Raw genomic sequence first — 24,766 nt, forward strand, 5'->3', positions numbered from 1 at the left:
AGAAGCGGGGGCGGAGGGGGGGGGGGTGTTTTTTATTTCAGCAGCTGTAAGAAGCAGAGCAGAGAATTTCAGATTATTCCTTAAAACAAACACTGGCCTGTTTTCTGCATGAGAGAGTGAATCAGGCTGATGCCAGTGTGTTTCAGAGGAGCTGGAGGATGGGCGGAGCTTAGGACGGATGAGAAGAAGGTGGGGGGGTGGGCAGAGGGAATCCGTCAGCCGAATGTGAAGATGATGGTTTGACAGGGAGGTGACAGAGAGTTCAGTTTGTATGAGGCCTGTCGATTAGTGCCTGTGCAGCTGACAGGTGGAATCCCAGGGGCACGTCTGTCACCGTGTCTGTTGCCAGGCCCGGCCGAGGCACCACCACCGACACCGACACCACAGGAGACACCCACGGGCGGGGACATGCTAGAGACGCCAAGGCATGCTATTGGCCCGGCCCGGCAGCACGGCCTCCCAGTCAGAGCTGAGATTAAAGCTTCATTGTGCAAGGAAAGGAGGGTGAAATCATGTTAATCCTCCCACTAATACACTGCTATCAGTGATCTGTTCATTAAGAAGGACCGAAACAGGCCTCCAGAAATGGATCGTAATCTGACATGTTAAATAGTGTGTCTGTTTTAATGATGCCCGTTGCTGCGGAAGTACACACAGAGTAATGCGCAGCTTTCTTTTAGGAGGCTTTTTGAAAGTGAAATGGCAGCTGGGGCTAAAATGAAAAATCACATATAGATCAGACGTTATGTCACAATCTGATGAGAGCAGAGGGGAAACAGGCAGCAGCAAATTGTCTCTGGGGTAAAGCAGATCAAAGGAAGCTCCCAGAATGCCCAACCACATTGATATTTCCCTCCATTGAAAGACGTATATGAGTATAGTTTTTACTTTCTTGTATTTTACTTGAGTATTTTGATTTTATGGTACTGTGTATATTACATCATTACAATTCCAAATGTACTTTTCATTTTCATCTGGCAGCTGTAGCAACTAATTTGTCTCCAAAGTATAATTTCCCTGCAACCTGCTGGGACTATTGAATATGTGGCCCATTAAATCGTCTTTAACATTGTTTCAGAAGCCTTTTGAATTATTTCTCTTTATTTCACATTGTGAACATTGTGATAGTTTTTAATGAAATTTGGCAGAAGGGCTGATGTTGTTGGTGTCTCTCTCTCTCTCTCTCTTTTTATTTATTTTTTTCTTTACCACATTTTGAACCTTTTGGCAGCTGTTTTGTTCCACTGTGGCCTCTGGGCTTGAACAGTGGCATGCGTTCTGCTGAGTGTGTTTCTAGCTCAGCCTAATTTTCATAATTAAGAGCACTTAATGGAATGGAGCCAAACTCCAATAAGATTTGTGGAGGAGCATTTAAATAATTGTTTTGAGACCCAAAGTGCTGCAATTATCTAATATTTCACCAAAAATGATTTTCAAATAAAGGTTTTCTCTCGCTTGACCGAACGTTAATCTAACGATCACTCAGAGTAGTCTGCCGATTATTCAGAAGAAGCGGACCTTTATCCTGGGAATCTGTGTGCCACATGTTGCTCCAACTATCTCCACCTGGATCAGCCATAATGTCTTCATGGTTCCTTAGAAATAGCGAGTTGCAGGAGCCATTTCTTCGCACGTTGATAATTGAGGTGAAGGTTATATGGTCTGACTGTTTCCACCAAGGAGATCAAGTTTCCGTGTCCGTTGGGTGACTTGCAGGATTACAAATTACAAAAACGTCATAAATTCCGAACCTTCTACCTCAAATCCTGGTAGAAGGAGCGGCCACAGATTACAGGTCGGGTTCAGGAATGTTTTAAACCACTTTCTTTAAAATTCTTAAAATTCCACCTGTCGGTTTTGTCTTGGAAGTTGGACTGAAGTTGAGGATATTTGAAGAAAAAGCCTTTAGAAATCTGGTGTATGTGTTGAATATCCAACCATGAAATAAATTGACCAACGGCAAGAGAGCACGGTCTGCGTTAGCTGTCTGGCTATGAGCGAAAGTCTGCAGTGCATGGTTGACACAGAAGAATTCTGGTTTATATTGTTCTCTGAGTTTGTAGCTTTTCTCTAACAAAGACAGAAAGACTATGATTTCCTTCTTAGCACTTCTTAATCATCTGTGATCATTTACGGGTCACGGGAATATTGTCTGTGTGCTGTGACCTTTGGCCTTTTGAACTCCTGACTAGCGCGCTGCTGGTAATCTTGCTGATCGAGGATATTTGATAACAATAGATCAGGGAACAATCAGGAATCCTCAAGTTTCACTTGTTTTATTCAAACATTTTCAGTTTGTTCGAATGTTCTCTTTTTTTTTGAGGATCGGGTGTGGAGGCCGGTGGCTCGGTGGCGCAGTGGTAAGCACTGTTGCCTCACAACGGGATGGTCGCGGGTTCGTCCCCGGCTTGTGGCCATTCTGTGAGGAGTTTGTATGTTCTCCCCGTGTCTGCGTGGGTTCTCTCCGGGTTCTCCGGCTTCCTCCCACCACCAAAGATGTGCAGCCTAGGCTGATTGGTGACGCTAAATTGTCCGTAGGTGTGAGTGTGTGTGTGGCTGGTTGTATGTCTCTGCGTTGCCCTGCGATGAACTGGCGGCTTGTCCGGGGTGTCCCCTGCCTCTCGCCCATTGACTGCTGGGATTGGCTCCAGCTTGTCCCGCGACCCGGTAGCGGAATAAGCGGTTAGAAAATGAAATGAAACATGGGTGTGGAGGCCTGCGGTGGAGGGGGTTGGGAGTGTGGGTTCACTGCACCATTAGCAGCAAGCTAAGAAGGTATAAAACACAGGAGCATCTAATATCACGTAAATGCCGAAAACCGCACAAAAAGGTTAACGTTTTTGTTTTCTTTTTTCCTTGTGACATTTCTAGCATCATAAGGAATTCATTTTCATTAAAGCCAAGTCACAGAGATTTTTGATCCTAAAGGATTCCCACTGTTCTGCTCTCTGAGTCGGCGGGTTCAGATTGTTCCGGTGCTTTATTTTTTTTTATCTTGATAAGCAGTCAGTGTGTTTGTAGATATCACGGCTCCTTCGTACATTCGCAGGAATCGGTTCGTAATTATTCCAGAGTCATGATTCACAAAGCTTCCCAATCACAGTGATCACAAAGGCCTCAATTGGTTCAGTCAGTCTCGTCAATACCTCCAACAAGGTCCTCATGCCTCTGGTGTTTCCAGCATTACTCAGGAACTTAAACATTGGTGACATTTTTAGCAAGGCGGGGTCTGTTAAGGAAGAATCAGTCAAATCCTTCTTTGAACTTGATCCAAACTGAGCCGCTCAGGTTGAGTTTCGTACCCTGAGTGCGGTCCTCTTATTTTGTTTGTTGTGATAATGTCTCAGAGACCTCTTCATCAAATATGTCAGGGTAACAGATGAATTGAAAAACCAGTTTTATGAATGGTTTCTTCACTAGTGATCCCACTGGTTCTTTATCTGGATTAAAATTAGGACAGTCGGTACGGCTTTATTTTCAGTGGTGACAAACGTCTCTGCTGCAGCGACATGCAGAGGAAAGGATTGCTTCGTGCAGCCACAGAAGGTAAATGAAATGCAACGATCTCTTTTGGTAAGATGAGTAAATCGGGTCGAATCTCTGCATCTCTAAATGTGTCTGAGAGCAAACTCAGGCATTAACCCTGTGAGATGCATCAACTGTAACGACAGCATTCATTTCACATAAAGAAAATAACGTGCGACAAGTTTTAACATAAGAAGAAAAAGCTGTCAAGCTATGGGGAATGTTTCTGTCTGTCTTGTTTCTGTCTCAAGTAAATGTCCTTTATGCCTCCCTTTCATCTGTGAATTGATATTTAAAGCAGTCACAATGTTTCCCTTTAAAGAGCGTGAACAAAATAGAGCCGTGATATTGTCAAAGATGCTCAGGGTGTGTCAAGCAAATGAAGGAAAATGAGTCATAAATCAAAAGTGGCTGTTTTGCATTTGGTTGCGTGCAAACTGGGTCTCATCTTTCACGCGTGGGTTATGTAATGGGAGGCTGTGCTGCGTTACGTAACGGCACAGTGAGTGAAACGTGCTGCACTTCCATCAGTGGGTCCAGTCATTTTCATCTCACTGCGAAATGAGATGAAAATGAAAGATGTAAAGAAAAAAGTTTTTTTTTTTTTAACATTCTATAATGATCAAACATTTAAATGTTATAACAGTTTAATTAACCCATGATAGTTAGCAGAGGACACGGTGTAAGATGTAGGTCACAATGGTTGGACCGGAGGTTGGCCTAATTAAAGCAAACAAAATGAAAAAAAAAATACAAGACAAACCACAGAAATAGACGCGCAACCAGTGCTTTTATATTTCTGCCAGCCTAAACCTTTAGACCCTGTGCAAGTAAACTTACTTCAGATGAATGTTTGCAGGACATTTTTATTCACTCTGTCAGTTAAAAAAAAAAAAGAAAAAATACAGTGAAACACAAATATGACACAGACACAGTACGGAGACTGATAACTAAACTGTTCCATCAAACTGGCCACAATGCGATTTGTTGAATTATTTGCGTTATCTGATTTGCTAAATGAATATGAAGTCATCTGAAAAGAGAGTGATGATTTTGTGACTCACAGAGGAGGAGGAAGAGGCGTGTGAGAGGAGAAGGAGCAGAAGCTCTCACACTGTCTGAGGGCCCGTCAGCTCCGTTCAAGCTACGCAAGCGTTTCTTCCTTAACCTGCATGAAGCGCCGATGACAAAAGCTTGACTTTAGAAACTTCAGGAATAAATATCCTTTTTCACAGGAGGCGGCGAGGAGAGGTCGCTCATCCTCATCAGACGGAATCACATTTCGGAATGAATGGTTTGGACCCTTTGGTGTTCTTGCTGCTTCTCGGCACTGAGGATATTTTTGGCTCTCCTGTGTAGTCAGCACAAAGATGCACAGACAGAGAGGGACAGAGTGATGGCTGTCAGAGGGTGAGAGAGGCTCATAGACCCCCCCCCCCCCAGCAGGCAGTGTGTGTGAGATCTGGAGCCCGGGGGGGCCCTTTGGATGGTTCACGCTGAATGGATGCCCCAGCGAGGTGACCAGGCTCATTTAGACCAGGTTACGAGGGGAAGGGAATGCTTTTGCTCTGCGTTTGGCCCCCCTGACCCACGACCCAATGTCTGCCGTGGCAGCTTTGAAACCCGACATATTTATTTGTAATGCTCTGAAGAGAGAGGGTGGAGTGGCTGTCAGAATAAAGTCCACGTCCCTTTGACAGCTTCATCTGCTGTTGAAGGGCATCTATGACAGGCGTACAATGTCGCTGCACTGGCCAGCCCTCGGCGAAGGACTGTCATATGTGGACATGCTGGGAATCCAGTGACCGTCTCCCCTCAATAAGTCATTATCTGTGCCATGGGCATCCTGCAGCCTGTCTGCAGCAGACAAAGAGCATGGAGCTGGTTTCCCATGTGTGAGGCATGTGTGTTGTTTAATGCTGCAATATAATAATAATAACAATAATAATAATAATGATAATAATACTATGCAGCATTCATTGACATATTTTAAGACAATGTCATCATAATTTATCCCTTGCAGAACACTCAGAAATGTGTGCAGAGTTGGGCAGATAGTGTTTTATTTAAGTTGAAAGAAGACATTTGAAAACAAACAGTTTGGACTTTACAACTCTGGGATGTCAACTCAGTGTTCGTGTTTTACTCATAAGGCACATGGTCACATTAGTTATTTTGGAAGCTTAGGGCTTGCAACATTGCATTTCTTTGCAACAAAAGTTAACCCCAGCACAACTTTTATCTCCTGAACACTGGTCTGGTCAAGGAGAAGAAAAAAAAAATGGGAAAAAAAAAAAATTGGGAAAAAATGCAAATCAACAGTAGTAATTAGCCTTCATAGGCCACAACATACTTAATAAATATCCCTGCACTGTCTCCACCATCGGCTCTAATTACCACCCACCTCTCATTGATAGGAACAATAAAAGAAGAAAACGTGTTCATAATTGGTGTAATTGTCCCAGACGAAAGGTCAAACACAGCAAATCACACTTTACAGCAGGAGCGAGCAGAAGGCGACATCTGGGCTGCAGCTCGTGAGCGGCGTGATATTTCACTGCAGATAACCATCTACAACCCGCATCACATTTCACTACTGGGTCACGCAGCGAGTGGTCTCCTGCAGCGCCACCGTTACAACCTAATGCAGAGCATGGCCTTGTGTTGCTCGATTTATTGTACTTGTGCATATTAAAGCAGGTGTGCATGGGTGGAGAGGCCAGGTACACAAAAGCTGCTTACCCAGTGAAGTGCATTCACATTCTGCACAAAAGCAAAAACAAATATTTTTATATTACTTATACAAAATAGTCTTCATATTTTCCAGGGAACTTTTTTCACTTCTGTTGAAGGAGCAGAATTTAAGTAGAGTGAGAGCTGACTGACAGATGAGCTGCAGGTGATCACAGAAAGGCAGGTGACAGGGATGAGCTGATTGCAGGGGGAGAAGGATCCGGGAAGACGAGAGGCGAGTGCATGGAAAAGCACCGATTCTCCTCATGCTGTGACATTCATATTTCACACATCATTAGTTGGCGGAGGACTCAATAAAGGAAACGCCATCTGTACTCTTCAGATTAAGATTTCAGATGGGCTTCTCCCGACGGTGCCAGAACCGTCTCCTCCACTCATAGGCAAAGTCACATAACATCTCTCTGCAGCCTCCATCATTGAGGCGAGGGCAGAGGTTATGTAATCGCTGGCGTTTGTCTGTCTGTCCTTCCGTCTTTTAGCAAGAAAACTCAAAATTTTCGACAAGAATCTGGATGAAATTTTCAGGAAATTTTGGAAATGTTACCAAGAACAGATGATTAAATTTTAGCGACAAACCAGAAGAGATGCTGGATTCTGGATCACTTTTAGTTTTTCATTAACATTGCAGTCAAAGGAGCTTCAAAATGTGTTCCTCAATAACTCAATTGATTATTGACTGATTTTTATGGAATTTGACACAGTCATGTAGGGCGGGGGCCTCTATCACATCACCAAATTTCATCCGGATCAGATCCAGAATGAAGTTAGGAAAAAATATTACATTTTAACATTGAAAATCACATTTACGGATAAAAGAAATCTGTTAAAAATACACAACTCCAATTCACTTTTACTTTTCATGTTGGTAAAGATACCAAGAACAATTTATAACCTTTTGGTGATGATCCAAATCACCATGTGGATGGTGTAGATCCAGTTAGGAGGAGAATCAGCTGCTCGGCGGAGGTCTGCGCTCTCTGAATGTTTTTCTAGTATATATATATATATATATATATAGTATAAGCAGAGGTAGAAGGCAACACATTTCAATCAGGAAATGATAAATTGAATGCATATTTTACAAGATACAATTTTTTAAATGGCATTTTGTTATTTTTTTGGTATCCAGACGCGGGTATCTGGATGTAATTGGATCTAAGTTAGATCCAGGTACCACCGAGTTTCCGTATGTGTTTATTTGCTTGAAAAAAACAACAAACAACATGACAGCAGTTTCACACATTTTAGCTTACAACCAAAATCACAAGCCTTCACAAAACCTTCAGGAATGACCCAAACAAACAACAAAGAGTGTGTACACCTGTGAAACGTGCCAAATCAGGTTACTGAGTGTTTTCCACCATGACCTTCAGTTCAAACATGTCTAAGTTCCAGAATGTGACATTTGTGTCTGTCTGTGAAATCATCTCGACGTTCTCGTGGAACTTTCCGTGACTTAAATCCTCCACTGCTCTGAGAACTGGCTCGCCACTCCCCGTTTAACGCACTGTTGTTAGGAGAAGAGTTAACTAGCAGAACACCCCCCCTCAGGCTTTACTCCTCTCAGCCCTCCATCCTCCCCCTTCAGCCCTCCCTCCCCTCCCAGCATCCCCCGCTGCTGTTGTTGGGGTGGTCTCTGCTTTTGCTGTCACCAAGCCGCTGGTCTTTCAGCCATCCTGCACCCTTCCTCCCCCTTTTTTTTCTTTGCTCCACTCTCTAAGGCGTCACAAGATTACTGAAGCAGTACTGACATCTCTATCAGGCTGACCCAACACTCTGCCCTTTCCCTCCTCCCCTCCCTCCTCTCCCTGCACTCCAGGATCCATCACACTCTGGCCTGGGCTGCCCACTATTGCACATTATAAGAAGTGAAAGGAGTAAAATACACACAATCAACAAATAAGATAAATAAACAGATTTTCTCCCCAATAGATTGCATGAAGTAAACACTGCCTGCAGCCCTTTGTAGAAATGCAGGTGAATCTGTTCTGCTATCTCTATGAGATCCATCTACTACGGTTTGTGTTTAAATCTGCTTCAATCAAAACATGCTCATTTCAAAATTTGTTTTGCCAATGTGAGATTAATAATGATTTACCACTCATGAATGAAGATAAGTGTGTTTGTAGGTAAGCAAGGTAAATAAATAAATACCTGCATCTCCCCATTCGATAACCATCTCAGATTCTTCATCTGGTGCGATTGGCAGATTACTTAAAGACATTCCTGCTGGAGTGCATTTGATTAAAATAAATAAATACAAAATTCGAGAGAAAAGAGAAGAGCCAAAGCACTCGTCCTTTTAGTTGTGCAGGTATTATAAGTGATGATGTATGAGGAAAAAGGATTGAAAGAATTACCTTTGAGGTGTTTACACACACACACACTTAGGAAATGTGTGCGTAGAGCTCCAAGGTCCAGCAGTTCCCTTCAATTCAGTCAAACGAATTCTACTCAAAGTCTTTAACCCTTAATTTATGCACATGGAGACATAATTACATCTGATCTCAAATTCACATACCAAATTACACAATCCTGTGTGTGTTTTTTTCTAGATAGATGAGTAATTAAATAATATTTTTAGTTTCTTAATTTAAATGTAATAATTTAAAAAAATTAGAAGTGAAAAAAAATATTCCACTCCATTCTTTTGTCTTGATTTTACACCAAAATGTTATTGGTCAGGTTCAGCCCCATCCTCCAATCATGTTTCATGGAAATTCCTTTCGTTTTTGTGGAATCATGCTAAGAAACAAACAAATAAATGGACAAAGAACAACTTCATAACTAGAATTTCTTTTGCTATCTTGGAATTTCCCCTTGCGGGTCTAATAATGGGACTCATATACATCCTATATAATCTTATATTTATGTATTTATTTATTTATTTGATAGGGACAGTGCCCATTAATGAACATCTATACAGACGCATCTAATAGACGTAAAAATGCCGGATTTTAGCAAAAATGCTAATTTACATCCGCAGTACCTCGGCAGGTTACAGAAAGAACAAGAGGTTACGATAAAAACACAGCACAGTACAGTATTTCTATCTTATTGCATCGTACTGTACCTTTTACCTTATCTTGCCTTGCCTTTTCTCGTTGGGGACGGATGTAAAATTGTTTATGGTGGCTATTTGTCTGCTATAAACCATCAAGCTTTGAGATTTCATGCAGAAGGTGAAACTCTTCTTGTAGCCTGACAGCTGCTGAGTCGTCCCAAATCTCATCACCTCAGCCCTTAAATATGTGGAATATGCGTTTCTTTAATTCGACTCGGATTTTGGATGCACAAAATAAAAACAAGGCCACATATTTGACTTGTAGAAATGTTAGGTCCTTTTCAACACACACTGTTTAGGCATCTAACATTAAACTGAAGGGTGCCAAACACAATAGTTCTATATGCTGAACATAGAATTGTATTTTCAGCATATAGAACCCCCCCCCCCCCCCCCAGCGGAATGCTGTCTTTGCTCGCTGCATTCATCCAATCACCCCCCAGTGTTAGCTTTTGAGATTTGTGAGGGGAATGATTTTCATCTGCAAACAAACTTCTGTTCTTGATAGAATTCCTTAGTCAAGCCAGTCTGAGCGTTGTTATTAAGCAACCTAAAATGACACAGTCTGCATGGGGGGGCTGCTTTTGGAAAGATGCTGTCCATTAGCTGTCAACAATGACCACTGGGTCTACCCTCCCATGGGACCGGCGAGCAAGGCATCGTCTCATCCTGAGTCTGGCTGAGAGATCACACAGGCACCATTGTCTCAAGCAGCCCGGGGTCTTATTGTAGCTGCGTCTCTGGGAAAGGACAATCCTTCACCTTCGTGGTGTGTTAAAGAATGGGCTTTCTCCTATAGCGAAGGCCATGGACACTGTAAGGGATAGATTTAGGGGGACACAGAGAGGCTACGGAGTAGATTTGGAATAGGGGCACCCCTTCTTAGACGAGTTTGGAGTCCCTGTCCAGACCTCCCTTTCCCAGTGCTGACCTCCCTTCTCCACCTTGGTTTAATAATGCCTGGGCCTTGGTCATTATTTTGGGCAGATGGAGATGGGGGGCAGCAGTGAAAGGAGCTGGTGTCACTCCTGAGGAGAGGATGGTAGGGATGACAGAGAAGAAAAAGCGAATCAGAGAAAAGATCAAAAGCAGGAGCTCGCCTTTCACTCGCCTGAAAGCACTAAAGAGGATAAGGAACGATCAGGCCTGGGGTCTCCTGTCCTCTCTGGCAATTAGACTCAGCTGATGGAGAGAAAGGCGTGAATGGCAGGGTTCAAGGCCCTCTCTAGGACTCACACAACGGGAAGGAGTTTTTTCCCCGACGCCTCCTTTATCTTCCTCTCCTTTCAGAGTGTCAGAAATGCAGCTGAAATATCTCTCAGAAAAAAACAGCACAATCCCCAATGCCAAACCGTAATAACGGTGGCTGATGAGATTGGGGGGGGGGGGATTGGTGTTTGAGAGAAAACACACGTTTTGCTTTTTTTCACGCTTCATTTTACAATTTATTTGAGGCCAGTTTTCAAAGGAGATACAGAAGCATCTAGAAGGTTTAGATTTTTAAGTTGTATCGAACAAATTAGAGGTCGTATTTTACTGACATGGAGGAACACAGATGACACCAATAAATAATACCTGAGCCGAAAAAAACTTTCTTTACGTCACAAAATTACCTTTTTAAACAAACCAGAAGGAAAACATTTATATATAAGTCCTATAAATTAAAATGCATTAAACAATTTCACTGACATACCTTCTACGTGTCCCCGATGGCTTTGAACAATGGCTTGGACTGTTTCATACAATTTAGTATTCCCCTTTTTTTTTGCTGGAGAGTCGTCTCCGGCACGGCCACAGCAACATGTCCCACAGGAGCCTATTAACGGCCCCTACATATGCAAGCGTTTCAATAGGCCGTCTATCATCCTCACAAAGGGACACGCAGCGTCTTCCACAACTTCAACAGCATGTCATGAAAGGCACATGAAAGGCACACTCTCAATTACGCAGGTCATCAGAGAGCGAAGGGACAGTATTTGGGTCACAAAAATGTCATTTGTAACATGTACCTATGTTTGTTACATTTAGCAAAAAATGTCAGTTAAAAAAAAATAGACGCCTGTAAATTTCTAACAAAAAGTACAGAGATCATGTTTAAGAAGAGGGCTTGTCTGTGGCGTCCAGCTTTTGTGGTTTCCTTACTGTCAGGCTCATCCTTTCCTGGAGGAAGGTGAGGAAGAGGAAGAACCTGATGCCGGTGACATCACCAACACGATTCTGGGCTCCAACACCGACATCGATGACATGCTGCTGGAAGGAGACCTGCTGACCCCTAAAACCAAAAACGCCATCAAATGCTGGAACCAACAGTGCCGGTGGGAGAAAGCCTCCAACGGCTCGGTGATGATCCCCTTCACCTTAAGCAGTGATTTCACCAGCTCAGACAAGGCGAAGATTAACGAAGCCATGCAGGTCTACCATGACTCGACCTGCATCCGCTTCTTCCCCCGTCACTGTGAAAGCAGTGAGCAATAGACACACAAATAGATAAATGGTTCACACTTCACAGTTAACTAGTTAATAGTCTGATAGATAATAGATCTGTTGTTAAGGGATAATACAGGAAAACACTGTCAGGAGTCAACCAGGCAAAGTTTAGGGCCCCAAGAATAATTTGTAATAGAGGGCACCCAAATAGCCTCTAAAATGGACACATCCATCACATATAAATGCCCTCAAGGCTCCAGTGAAGGCAACACACAGAGTACCACCAAGACCCCAAAATGGGGACCCTGCCATATACAAGAGAAATATGGTTGGGATGAACACCTAAAGACAAAACGAAGGCAGTGATGGGCTTCTTAGCCCGGGGCCTCCCAGGGTCTAGGACCGCCACTGGGCTGGTAGACACTGAAAAATAAGACAAGGACGCTTCAGCCAATAGCTGTTGGTTTTACTGAACCAAACACCAACATTTTAGGTGACTGGAAAAATACAGCAGCAACGTTTATTTTATTTTCAGATGAACACAAGGGCTGGAAATTCTCCACATTCTTCCAGATGTCTTAAGAAATTGTTAAGCCTTTCTATTACTCTGGCATAATAATGATAAAAAAAATCAGCAGGTCTCTCCATAATCATTTTCCATCACATAAAAAAAAGAAAGAAAATAATTAACCATAAAGAGAAGTTGTGGCTTTTGATTTATAAATTGTTCCACTTTACCATGGGAAGACTATTGTAACTGCACCTTGAATGAGAATCGTCTTCGTGCAGCATGCATCACCTTTCACCAGAGGAAAGGGGAAGTCTTTGGGTATGCTGTGAGAATATTTCATCTCCAGATGACTCCGGTGTTTAAATCTGAAGCTATACATGCCAAAGTCAGATCTGAGTGCGACAGACAGGAAGACTCAAAAGTTTTCTCCGTTTCTTTTAGCTGGTTCTAAGGGATTTATTACTGATGACAAAATATATACTTTTGCTTGAACTAGAATCTTGTGAGATGAAACAAAAATTCTAAACTTATTTTGAATTTATACATGTTGTTAGAGTTCAAATCCAACAAAAGGCCAACTTATAATCAGTGCGATGTCAGTCAGAGCCGTCATCTGTTCATAGCCTCGGGCTCCTCTGGATCAAGCGCTTGAAGTCGGCTTCTGCAGGACAACAGTCAGCACACAGCCTCTGGGCAGAAACCCAGTAGAACACTGCGATCTACCTGGACCCAGACTCCCCGAAGGATTGCTGCACTATGGGGAGGGCTGGGTGGGCATGTAAACCGTCCACATGTTCAGTGTCAGGCTTATTATTAAAAGTAATGATAGTTGAGCGAGAAGAAGACCTTTTATCAAATTTGAGATGTCAACTATTTTGAAAAAATATGTTAAAAAAAATAAAATCCCTGGTGCTGTCGGCAACACTGACTAGATAACTTATTAGCTAGTAGTCATTGATGAGCTATTCTCATTAGCGGTCTAATAGCATTCTTATTGTCAGTTAACGAGTGGTGACGATTGGAAATGGAAATGCATTGACAGAAGTGAACTTTGAACTGTGTTGTGTTTTCTGATCCAATCAGCTTTCAGTGTGAAGGTTAGCCATGTTTGTGCTCAACGCATGCTCTACAGCATGTTTCACTGGTACTTAGAAATCAGTGCCCACACAGCTTCCACAGTTTGAAGGCGATGCGCCACAGAAATGGAAATCAAGTGAGGCACACAAACCCAATCAGACAACCGACCAACCAGGCCTGCTGTCGGCGTGACAACCGCGTGCTGCTGCTCTACCGTTTCCTTATGTTGTCTATTAGACCCCTCCATCCAACCTCATGAATGAGAATACCACATTTTTGGTTACATTTTCAGTGGTGCTATGCACAAACTGCTGGACAGATTTCCAACAGCCGTGGAGGATGGGGGGCATGGCCCATTTCCTCTAATTACCCAAAAACCACACAAGTGATCTCCACAAAACTGTGTGCAGAGGTGGGGCATGGGTCAGGCTACCAGAACAAGCGCGTTGGATCGCTCTGCCTTGATGGAAAGACTCAATGTAAGAGACATTTTCCTCTGCAGAGCTTTAAACGCTGCAGCTCAGCTCCGAGATCGAGTTATAACAAGCCTTTTGAGACCGATATTTGTAGCTCATCAGAATGCATGCGCCACATCACACTAGTCCCCACATGTGAACCATGATTTTACTTGGTAATTTCCAAGCGCCTCGCAGCCTATACATATTCATGCCGAGCCTATAAGTGCCAGATTGAGATGTCCTTCGAGTGTCCTTGACAGCAGGTTATTAATATTGATTCCTAAGTCAACATTATAAGTAGATGAAGAGATATGCAGGTCATCCTCTGCCACATCCTCCACATCCCCTGTCCGCAAGAAAATTGAGCGAATCACTAAATTGTTTTATATGATGGAGAGTTATGTAAGACGTGCATTTAGCGCTGATTTTATTCCTCAAATAATGTTAACTGACAATGAAATGAATGCATTTGTCGAGATTACCCAGAAATTGTTTGATTATTGGATTTCATGAAGCTTCCTCTAATTTTCCTCATTTCTTAATTAAGAGCTTGATGACTGAGAGCCCACACGTTCTAACAAATGCCACAAATCTCCGGGTGTTACTCCAACCGCCAACAACTTAACTACTTTGAGCATTCAATCCTTAAATTGGTGCCGCCGTTGTTGCTTGTGGCTGGCTCTAAAATCCTCCTTCTGCTCCTGAGCGGTGTGCAGCCTGGTACCGGAGGATTGTCTGGCTGCTCTGCTTGATAGGATGCTGGCTGCAGGCGTCTCATCACAGCAGCCGAGAGAAGGTCGCCGAGGTCCTCCTGCTCTTGGCAACGCCCAGGGGCCAGCAACGCAGCGGGGAGCCAGGGTGCCGGAGAGGTCTCGCATAGCCTCGCCTCGCTTCATGAAAGCCTAATGAAGACAGGGGGGCTTGGAAACCTCAGTGAGACGCCCACAATCCTGCAGCAAAGAAAGGGCGAATACAGCGTGCATTGGAATTCAAAGAGACGCACCTCAGAGCCCAGACATGAGGCAGAAGATAAAACCGTGATTGTGTACATTTATTGCTGTTAGAAATGAGACAAAAGTCATCATTAGTGATTGCTGTCAATAAATTGGGAGCCCAGTCTGGCCCCATTTGACTCGAAATCGAATTCTGATATCCAGACGGATCATTCTCCATGTATGATTAAAAAAGAAAATATAAACAGGCACTTATCTTTACAAAACTTTAAGTAAAATATGCATAACTCTTTATCCATTCCGAAAAGATACAAGAATCAAAAGGAATATCACGTACAGAGCGGACTCTTAATATTCCATACGCTGCTGTATATGCGTACATAAGGCACAATTTGTTACATTCAATTCATTTTACAATACAAAAAGTCAAGAATTTATTCTCAAAACAATAAATATTTCCAGAGAAAACATTGTAGGACGACTCAGTGACACTAGGGGGGGGGATTGACATCACGTTTGTGTACTTAGATACACGTGCTGTACACGTTAAATACGAATGCAAACATTCAATACCACAAAAGAAAGACACTTCAGCTTTCGCAAAGTGAGGCGAGGAATATAAAATAAAGCAGCCTCTCACTCATCATCTTTGGAAGTGCACGGACAAACACTTCTTTTCACCGCTCATGTAGTGAGTAATCTCGGCAGCTGCCTCTGCATTAAGGTGCTGCTCGACTAGCGTGACTCAACTGAGCGTCAACGTCGGAAATTAGGATTCAAGCAAACCACACAAGCCAAAACGGGCGAGCGTCTGGAAGCAGGATTTTGGAAGAAACCCCCCCAAAACAGCAGCATCAGGCCCAGTTTTCAGAACTTCCTCCGATGTTTTAGGCGATTTTCCTCTTCTTGCTGCCTTTGATCTCGCTGTACTGAACCTGAAGGAAATGAAAACCAGATTCACTTTCCACGGAGAAACGAGCCTGAAGCTTAATTGAATCGGCTCTCGGCTATCACTGATGTATTACATCTTGTTCATCTCAGGGCTTTCACTGGATTACTAAAGGAAAACACACATTTTCACTGAGGCATGTGAAATAAAGTGTTGCCACTACAGATCAGGATGGCCGTAGTCATACAGACGGAATAACAGTGGTCAGCGAGGACAGCAGCATCACCGCCAGTAAACCCGGAGGGCCCAAGGGCATAGGAGAGGAGAGGGAGGAGGCAAATGGGGTCAAACAGCTCAGAGAGAAAAGGAGAGGGTGATGGGAAAAAAAGAGAAGAGGCCAGGCGCAGAGGAAATAGATTCTCTGTGAATCGTACCCACACTACGGACAAACAGCATCCGTTGTACATTTTCATTGCGTATTTCTCCAAACCCAATGATTATTTAAAGAAACAAACATTCTTCAGCACCAGCTAAATTTATGAGGATCTAATTTGAAAATAGCAGACGTGGTGCATCGACTGGTATTTTGCTCATGCTGAGACTGGTGATTTCATCAGGGAGACTTCCATCAGCAGCGGCGTCGGCCGTCCTAGCCTGGGAACAGCTTGGGTTGCAAAGCAGCTAAGCAGCAGACCTCCCCCGGGGATGCATCATGACCAAAACACAACAGAAATTACACAGGGCAACGTAATTACAGATATGAAGCTAATTATACAGACAACAGCGATGAATGCCTGGGAGTTGTTCTCGCCAAGTGCAACGCTGGAGAGGTCTGGGATTCTGGGCTTCCTGCCCAGCTGATCCAGCGGGGCTTACCTTCTCCACATCTGAAGGCACCCTCGACAGGAAATCAAGCACCTCATTGTTGTCGATGCTGTACGGGTTCCGCAATTTCTTGGTGAATTTATTGATGCCTAAAACAGGAATTCACACCAACATATTATTAACAGCCGTATCCTGCGGCTGCGCTCTTTTGTTTACACACAAGCAAATACCTGCAGAGGAGATGACCATGAAATTTGCTTCATGTGCCAAATTTATGTCCCACTTTCTCCTTTGCAGACCGGAAGAGTGTCACGTTTTTACGCTCTGTGCCGTTAAGGCCAGTAAAAGTAGAACGCACTTTGATTCATACATCACAGATGAATAGTTTCTGGACAAAAAAGACTAAACATGGGCGATGACGACGAGTCACTCAGCTCAAACGGATGCAACAAGACACAATAGACTCACCCCATAGCAAGACAAGGTAGCGCATAGGAATGAAGTATGTTATGATGGTTGCAGTGACAAAAACCAGTAAAGCCAGGCAGGACAGGAATGGCACCGACCAGTTGAAAGTGCTGAGAAACATCAGTGGTAAATAAATATATATATAAATCATAATCAGTCAGTGTTGCATAATTAATAGAATTAAGAAGCAATCAAAAGTGCACAGGCATGGACAATTGAACATATTAAAGGCATTTCAAGAAACCTTAGCAGCAGGCCATTCAGTACTTTGATGTATATTTCAGATTCTTATAGCTTAATAAAATTGTTATTAAACGGTACTCGGCTGTATTTTTTTTTTTTCCAATGAATATGTATTTGTTACTTTTTAATCCTCTCTCCAAGAGAGGCGATCCCATCCAGCAGGTTTTGAACAGTGACAATGACTTCTTGAACCATGTGGATTTTCTCCATCAGTCCTTTCCTCTCAGACTCCTAAAGCAGAGAACAAACAAACGTGGAGACTTGGACAACAAGAATGATTCGTTCACTCCAGGTCCAGGATGAGTTCACTCGTTTGTTATTTCGGCTACGTGCACGCACTCCTGCTTGTCGAGGGGGAAGCAGATCACTACGAACCGCTGATTGTAACAGTCAATTTCATAAAATCATAGTACAAAGAGAATCCATTATACTTCAATGACGGACTGTCAGACATTATTAACAACCACCAGTATCACTAAAGGAGTTTCAGACAGAGTACTAGATTCTGGACTAAGACTAATTTCATGTTATTAAAGCAAATGAAATCTGTGAACATAAAAAAATAATAATAAAGGTTCACTCAAAGCAGATTTACAAATGTTTCTGATTTTAGCAGGGAAAGGGAACTTAATGATTTGCGTCATTAAGCCTGAAAGCATGTGTGGATACCATGGATTAAAGGCACTGTGCCAGTAGTTGTAATGTAGAGCTGAAGGCATTATGAGCAAAAAATAAATTCCAGCCGGGATTGACGACATTCTTATTAACGTGAGAGGCGGTGATGCAGCTTCCCTGAACTACGACTCACACTTCACCTTTAAGATGGCCTTTTTCTGCAGCCACCTTAACTCACACGTTGAACTGCAGATGTTTTGGTTTGCTTTGCTCAAAGTCTGATAAGACTCCTTTAAAAATATTTATTTATTCAGATGCATGGTCTTTCGGATTAGATACTGTACTAGAAAATACTTCCTGACAGATTAGTAAGATAAACAGAAACGTTGCAATTAACGAAACTTCCAAAAATTTATCACTTTAATAAAGTTCTCAATTAAATACTTTTTCACACCATCCAAAATAAAATATAAAAAAACAATAACTTATTTTCATTTCTTTATCCAGTCATACATAAACGACTAGCCGTAGTAATCATGAAGCGTCTTCATGTGGCTCTGAGAGCGACACCAGGCAGACATGAGGAGAGGGTTTCAGGACTATGCTCCACATTATGAATGAGATGGCAAGCCATCCTCACGCCAGTCCAGATCCCTGGAGGGATGGGTGGCTAGTAAACAGAGGAGACCAGAGTCTGAAGATCTCCAGAGGGGGGGGGGGGGGGGGGGGGGGCGACTTCAGACAGAGACTTGGTCACATGTCCACATCAAACAGAGACTGAGGGAGGGTTCGAGTATGAAAGAGAGGCACCGGGCCAGTGGTGATGATCGGTGGGGTGGAGGCAGTGCTCATTGGGAGACGCTTTACTGGCCGAAGCCACGGTCTTTGTCACTATGTGATCTTTGTGATATACGTTTGCCTCTGACTGGAACTGTGCAGAGCGCCTGCTGGCTCAAAGCCATCCAGACTGCGTGTGGGAAAAGAGACGAGAAAAAACAAAACAAAACAAAATACAACCTGCGATATTCCAGATACACAGCAAGACAATTTAAACTACTTCAACCCGTTCCAGGGCCATTTTCCCATTAGAACCAGTATGAGAAACATTATTTTAGCTCCACCAAGATCACTGAAAAATTCAACATGTCATTCCGATGAAATATTTAATTGCCTAAAAAGCGCCGTAATGCTTCCAACTCAAACTTACACAGTGAGCCTGGAAAAGCCGTCTACACGGTGCCATTGGCTCCATAGTCATGGTATTATATGGCGTGTTAAGCTGAGGGGCATTAACAGAATGCAGCAGACCCCCCCCCCCCCCACACACACACACACAGTATTAGCATATGAATGTATTGTGACATGTGGAAACGGGCTGGTGAAGTCTTCATTAAGCTTGCAGCAAAATACAATGACCATCAGGAATGAAAACCTATCAGAAGATTCAGCTTCGAATAAAGCGGAAAATAATAGATGGTCCTTTTAATCAAGAAAAAAACAACAAGAAAAACAATCAGTAAAGAATAAACAGATACATACCTTCTCATCATCCTCATCTTCATCCCCAAGATCCATATTGTCCTGAAAAAAAAAAGAGTGACACAATAGAGGTAAAGATCTATTCTAGTGACTAAAAAGATTCTCCAGTCTAGACAGTGGGATTCTGGATTAACTCTGCTTGCTGATGACGTCATCGTCCGACATAGTGCAGGGATCAGCGGAGGCCCTGAGGTTCTCCTCCACAAACGGCTGACTGACAGGTCATGCTGGCTTCTTTCAATCAGTAAAGCAACCAGATCACTCATAAACACCTTTCTATGAACAGTGCATGACACGAGTGTCTCAGTCATTTCCTGAAAGAGGCTGATCGCCGCTCAGCGACTCCACAAACCGTTACTGTGCTCGTTGATTCTAATCAATGATCTCATCTATGCAGCAGAAAAGATCAAACCCGTCAGAGGACTTTTGAGGCTGCCGTGCACAAAAAAAATAACAATAATTTTAATTTCCTGTTGCAAATATGACAAATAAATTATTTGTCACAGAGTAATGCCTGTTATACAGACAACAACAAAGAGAAAAGATCTGAGAGCCGACAACGGTATTGTATTCTGATATTTTTTAAAAATACTGAATACAGCATTTGTCCCTTCAACGAAACGTTTCCTGCTCCTGGGCATTCCCGAGTCAGGGCTTGGGTGAGTGACACAGAGAGAGAGAGAGAGGGCGTGGCAGCATGTGCGATAGTGAGGAAGGAGCCCCACCCCATAAATACCCCACCTCTGCTTCGAGGCTTCCAGCTGCAGTGCAAAACACAAGAGTGCGCCGTTAAAGAGAGTCAGTCATTCTCCACTGCAGAAAAATGACTGATGGAACGATGTCAGAAGAACCAATCAGCTCAAATCAAAATGGATTAATGCTGCCAAACATGAGCCAACATTCCCCTCACAGCCCCGATGAGAAGAGTCTTCTCATACCTCATAGTTTAGAATGGTTTCCAGGATAAAATGAATGGCTTCTTTTTCTCTTTACAATATTACTCTTACAGACAAAAAAAGCACTGATGGAAAATAAACAATCGTTGTGATTACTGAGTACAGTAATATATTTAGTTAGTCCTAAATGGCTGCAAATCAGCAGACTTTGCAATATACTAAAGTACGTGTTGTGAAGAGTGCGCTGTCTGAGTAATTAACCTGTAGTCTGTGTTGAATTGCCAGTGTTGTATCAGTAAATACAGCCGTTACTGTGCACAGACAAGAGATACAATCTCAGAATAATGCTTGTGTGTGTGTGAGAGAGAGAGGGGATGGGGGGGGGGCAATGCATTTTGTAAATTATGACATTTTTTGAGCAGTGGCCTTTTTCCTAAACGTGTTCTAATTTACCCCGTCACAATAAGAAGAGGGCAACCGTCCAATTACAGAGGAGCAGCAGCAGGATGCAGGACAATAACTGGAGACCGGTTGAACAAAAAGGGATAGCGGAGTCGGGAAGGGACAAGCACTGCAAATTAGCTTGGATCATAAAGACATGTTTCATTAGCCTATTCAGTCAGCTTCCTATGCTTATTTATCATGTATTCTTTTATAATTCTGTATCGCATAGCTAGGTGCTGCTGGTTGCTATGGAAACACACCAGCATTTACTTGCGAGAGCAAACTGTGGTAGAGAAAGCGGGGTGTTTTTTTTTTTTCTCTTTTGGTCCTGCAACAAAGAGAAAGGAGCAGGTCAAGGCCGCAGGAGAAGGAGACGGCCGAGGCTGAAGGAGCTGCTCTGGACTCACCGCGTCTGGACAGACGTAGCCGAAGAAGATCTGGGCGTAGTTCCATGAAATGAGCAGGACCAGGAGGAAGGGCAGCATGTAGAACTCCCAGCACCACACTGTGATCAGAAACACCTGCAGGCAGACGGCACCAGGGATCAGATATCAGTGAGGGAAGACACGGGGGGGGGGCAGACCGCTCTTCATTAAGACACATCTAACGGCATGCTCAATAGTTCCGAATCCCTGCCAGCTAAAGCTTGATCCAATCTGCTATTGATTGCATAAGCACTGGTCAAGCAGATGAAGGCTGCTGTGCCATTATCAAAACCTGGTGCAGGGCGACCCCTCCACTCAGCTGGACTGCCCCCCCCCCCCAAATGCATTGACATTAACCACAAAAGTCTAACTGCTCTGCCTCTCTCATCGTTTGCGCATTAAAGCCGAACACATGCTTTAATCCGTCTGCGGGGGGGGGGACCTGCATGCAAATATATCACTAACATCTGGAATGGTAAAAGCGGTGCACGTTTCACCTGCGCATGCCTCAGGTAAAAAAAAAGAAACAGAAATGGGTTAGAGGATAAAGAAATAGGTTTTATTGCGTCTCAGCTGCATGTCGAAATGGAACTGGAAAATAATCCCGTCAAAGAGGCAGCGCGCGCCAAAATGGCAGGCAGCCATGAGGCGGGGGGGGGGGCTTTGTACAATAAAAAATAGAAGCCAACATCTGGTCAAGACATCACTCTCCTATGAGGCACTGACCAGCATTAAAGGTTTAGGGTTAGGGTTAGGAATAACAACAGACAACCCCCCCCGCCACAAACACAATCAGCTTGAATGTGCAAAAAATTAAAAAATAAAGTGTTGTCTATGTCATCACAAGTCAAAACAGGGCCTGGTGGAGAAGGTGGAACCAGTTCCTCACTGGGAGGGTTATGTTTTAATGACTGGGAAGGCAAAGATTGGGGGGGGGGGGACAAGTCACGTTTAGTGGAAATGTATACTCAGGCCATAAAGATGGTGATAGCTGCAGCCCATTTGAGCTTGAGAGGCATTACTGAGCTTCCAACAGGAGGACCGGTTCTGGAAATACAATCCAGTTCAGAGAGAAGGAAAAAAAAGAGCTACTGAACTTGAGGGCTGCACAATGGCAGCAGGGGTTCAACACTAACGCAGGCAAAGGGTTGCAGGGGTCAAACACACAACTGAATATGTAATATTTTAGAATTAGTCTATGGTGTAGTATATATTCAGTATACGGCGTTGGACGCAGTGAGTGAGAAAGCGGATGCATGATGGAGACATGATGCTCCAGTCTGAGGTGTACTGAACTGGGAAGTGGATCTTTTTAGTGCGAATGAATCCAACATTTTATCTGAATGACTAAAGAGATGCGAGATGCTCTTATTTTACCAGTAGCTGAGGCAACTGTGTCGATGAAAAAAGGTCAGATGGGAACTTTTACTCTGAATGTAAAGTTTGATCAGTGAAATTTAATAGAAGCGTCCCAGCGCTTAGGAACTTAGGAACGTAGGAACAAAATTATTGACAGCAGCTTAGTTTTACATTGTTAATACATTATTCTCATTTTAAGATGGCATCCTTTAAATTTAGTTAAACCTTTTTTTTGTTTTTTTAAACAGACAACTATTCCTGTTAGTGGGGCCATTAAAGGAGGGGAGCACTGGCGTGAGCGCGACTGGTGATGCCTCTCAAGCACTGAGATGCAGATGGAGGAAATGTGTTACTTAAATAACAAAATAACAGCAATCAGGAAAAGCAAGACTGTTATCCATAATTAGTGCTAAAAGAAAACCAAATGGACCTCGGCAACCGAAATAATTCCATCATTTAGAGTCGTTGGCCATAAAAACAAAAGTAGCTGTGGATTAGGAATAATTATGTTGAAGTTGGTGCTCACACTTCCACAGACAACAATCTGTATTGCTGCCATGAAGCATCACGAAGACCTTAGAAAGGGGTGTGCTGAACGAAACTTTATCGCCCTCTAGAGGACAAATACCGCAAAAACCAAAGGAACTGAGCTTGACCTTGAATGCCTGTGTAGTTAATGAAAAACTATCTCTCTATATATAATAACTGTAGATTCTGAAGGCAACAACGTGGAATTGATCAACGCCCATTCCACTTTACAGTTTGAAGAGGAGTCTGAGAAGCTTCTTTGAGTTTTGCTTTCATGCTTGCTGAACACTTTTGTGTTCAACAATGCCGTGAACGAGAAGCCTCGTCTCCGAAGAGCCTTTTAATTGGACTTCTGTCTGCAGACGGACTCTGAATCAGCCGAACACAGATTGGACAGAGGGTTAATGAGTTGTCAGGGAAGCGCTACAAAAATAGACCATCTCGACTCCGCCGGGACGCTCCTCCCTCCAGCTGAGGCTTAAACTCTGCATCCACCAGATCGCAGCAGCGAAAGCGTCCAGTCCGACACAGAAGCGAGGCCAAGCTCCCGCTTCGGCTGAGCCCGGCGCCGCGTTGATTAAAACGCTCGCTGGGAGAGTTCAAGCAGGGGCTGGCCAGACTGCGCTCGTCTTCCACAGCTCTGGAGGAAAAACAGAGGCAAATGCAGATAGCATGTTGATAAGCAGTTAAATCAGTTCACCAGGAAGGCCAGCAGGCTCCTCTGGACGCTCTCCCACTGGAAGCAGCTTTTGATGTACTGCAGAGTGGACATGATCGCCCTGTACAGTGTCTGAACACGCTGCACGTTCCCGGCCAGAGCCTGAAAGATACATGCAAAAAAAACACATAAATATTAGAGTGGTTATGTTTAAAATATAGATCAGCATACTCTGACTGGTATTTTTGCTACGTTTATTCAAAGCAGACACACGAAATATCAGGTCAGCTTGCGTATGACTGGTCAGGGGGGGGGGGGGCAAGCGTGTCCGCAATCTGACCTGATGTAGTCAGCCAACCTTTCACTTCTAAAAGATAAGGAAACGCTGCACGGTAGCATGGAGCCGTCAGTGTGTAAGCCAATTTTGACGGTATGGAGCAACACATTGTCTCGCAACAAAAGGGCATTGTGGGAAGCACAGACTATGAGGCACCCTGTCTTGTACACTGTATATCAAACTAATGCAGCAGAAGAGAATCAAGTCACAGTTGGGGTCAATTAAAGCTCAATTCAGCCAATTCCAGCAAAGAAAAGTCTCTGATCCCTTCTGTCCTTCAGTACTTGGTCCACTATCACATAACCTCAAACCCACTACAAAAACCTGGGAGTTATATTTGATCACAATCTGGACTTCACCTCACACATCAATTCTACAGTTCAATCATGCTTCTTTCACCTCCGATTAATTACAAAAGTAAAGCACATGCTACAACATCAGACCTGGAGAAAGTAATCCACACACTCATCTTCTCAAGACTCGATTACTGCAATTCACTCCTGTCTGGCGTAAACAACAAATCACTGTCCCGCCTCCGACTAGTGCAGAACGCAGCGGCTAGGCTTCTTACTGGTTTTAACAGACGCCATCACATCACCCCAGTCCTTGCTTCGCTGCACTGGCTGCCAGTCCAATTTAGAATTGATTTTAAGATTTTACTGATCGCTTTTAAAGCTCTTATGGGTCTGGGCCCAACTTATATTTATGATTTATTGACTTTATATGAGCCCCCCCGCAGCCTGAGATCCCGGGGTCGAGGATTTCTGGTCG

General features: G+C 43.5%; 1 protein-coding gene across 1 annotated transcript in view; it reads right to left on the minus strand.

The window, feature by feature from the left end:
- Nucleotides 1–14,294: 14,294 nt before the first annotated feature.
- mctp2b (multiple C2 domains, transmembrane 2b) overlaps nt 14,295–24,766 on the minus strand; it is a 31,843-nt gene continuing 21,371 nt past the window's right edge. The window contains exons 16-22 of the mRNA XM_068740322.1: nt 23,701–23,820; nt 21,096–21,209; nt 19,349–19,390; nt 17,316–17,425; nt 16,952–17,061; nt 16,535–16,632; nt 14,295–15,704 (exon numbers count right to left, since the gene is read on the minus strand). Of these exons, the coding sequence (XP_068596423.1) occupies nt 15,657–15,704; nt 16,535–16,632; nt 16,952–17,061; nt 17,316–17,425; nt 19,349–19,390; nt 21,096–21,209; nt 23,701–23,820 (642 nt within the window). The 3' untranslated portion in view covers nt 14,295–15,656. The remainder of the gene's footprint in view (nt 15,705–16,534; nt 16,633–16,951; nt 17,062–17,315; nt 17,426–19,348; nt 19,391–21,095; nt 21,210–23,700; nt 23,821–24,766) is intronic.

The sequence above is a fragment of the Brachionichthys hirsutus genome, chromosome 1 (assembly GCF_040956055.1).
Source record: "Brachionichthys hirsutus isolate HB-005 chromosome 1, CSIRO-AGI_Bhir_v1, whole genome shotgun sequence".
In the NCBI taxonomy this organism is placed as follows: domain Eukaryota; kingdom Metazoa; phylum Chordata; class Actinopteri; order Lophiiformes; family Brachionichthyidae; genus Brachionichthys; species Brachionichthys hirsutus.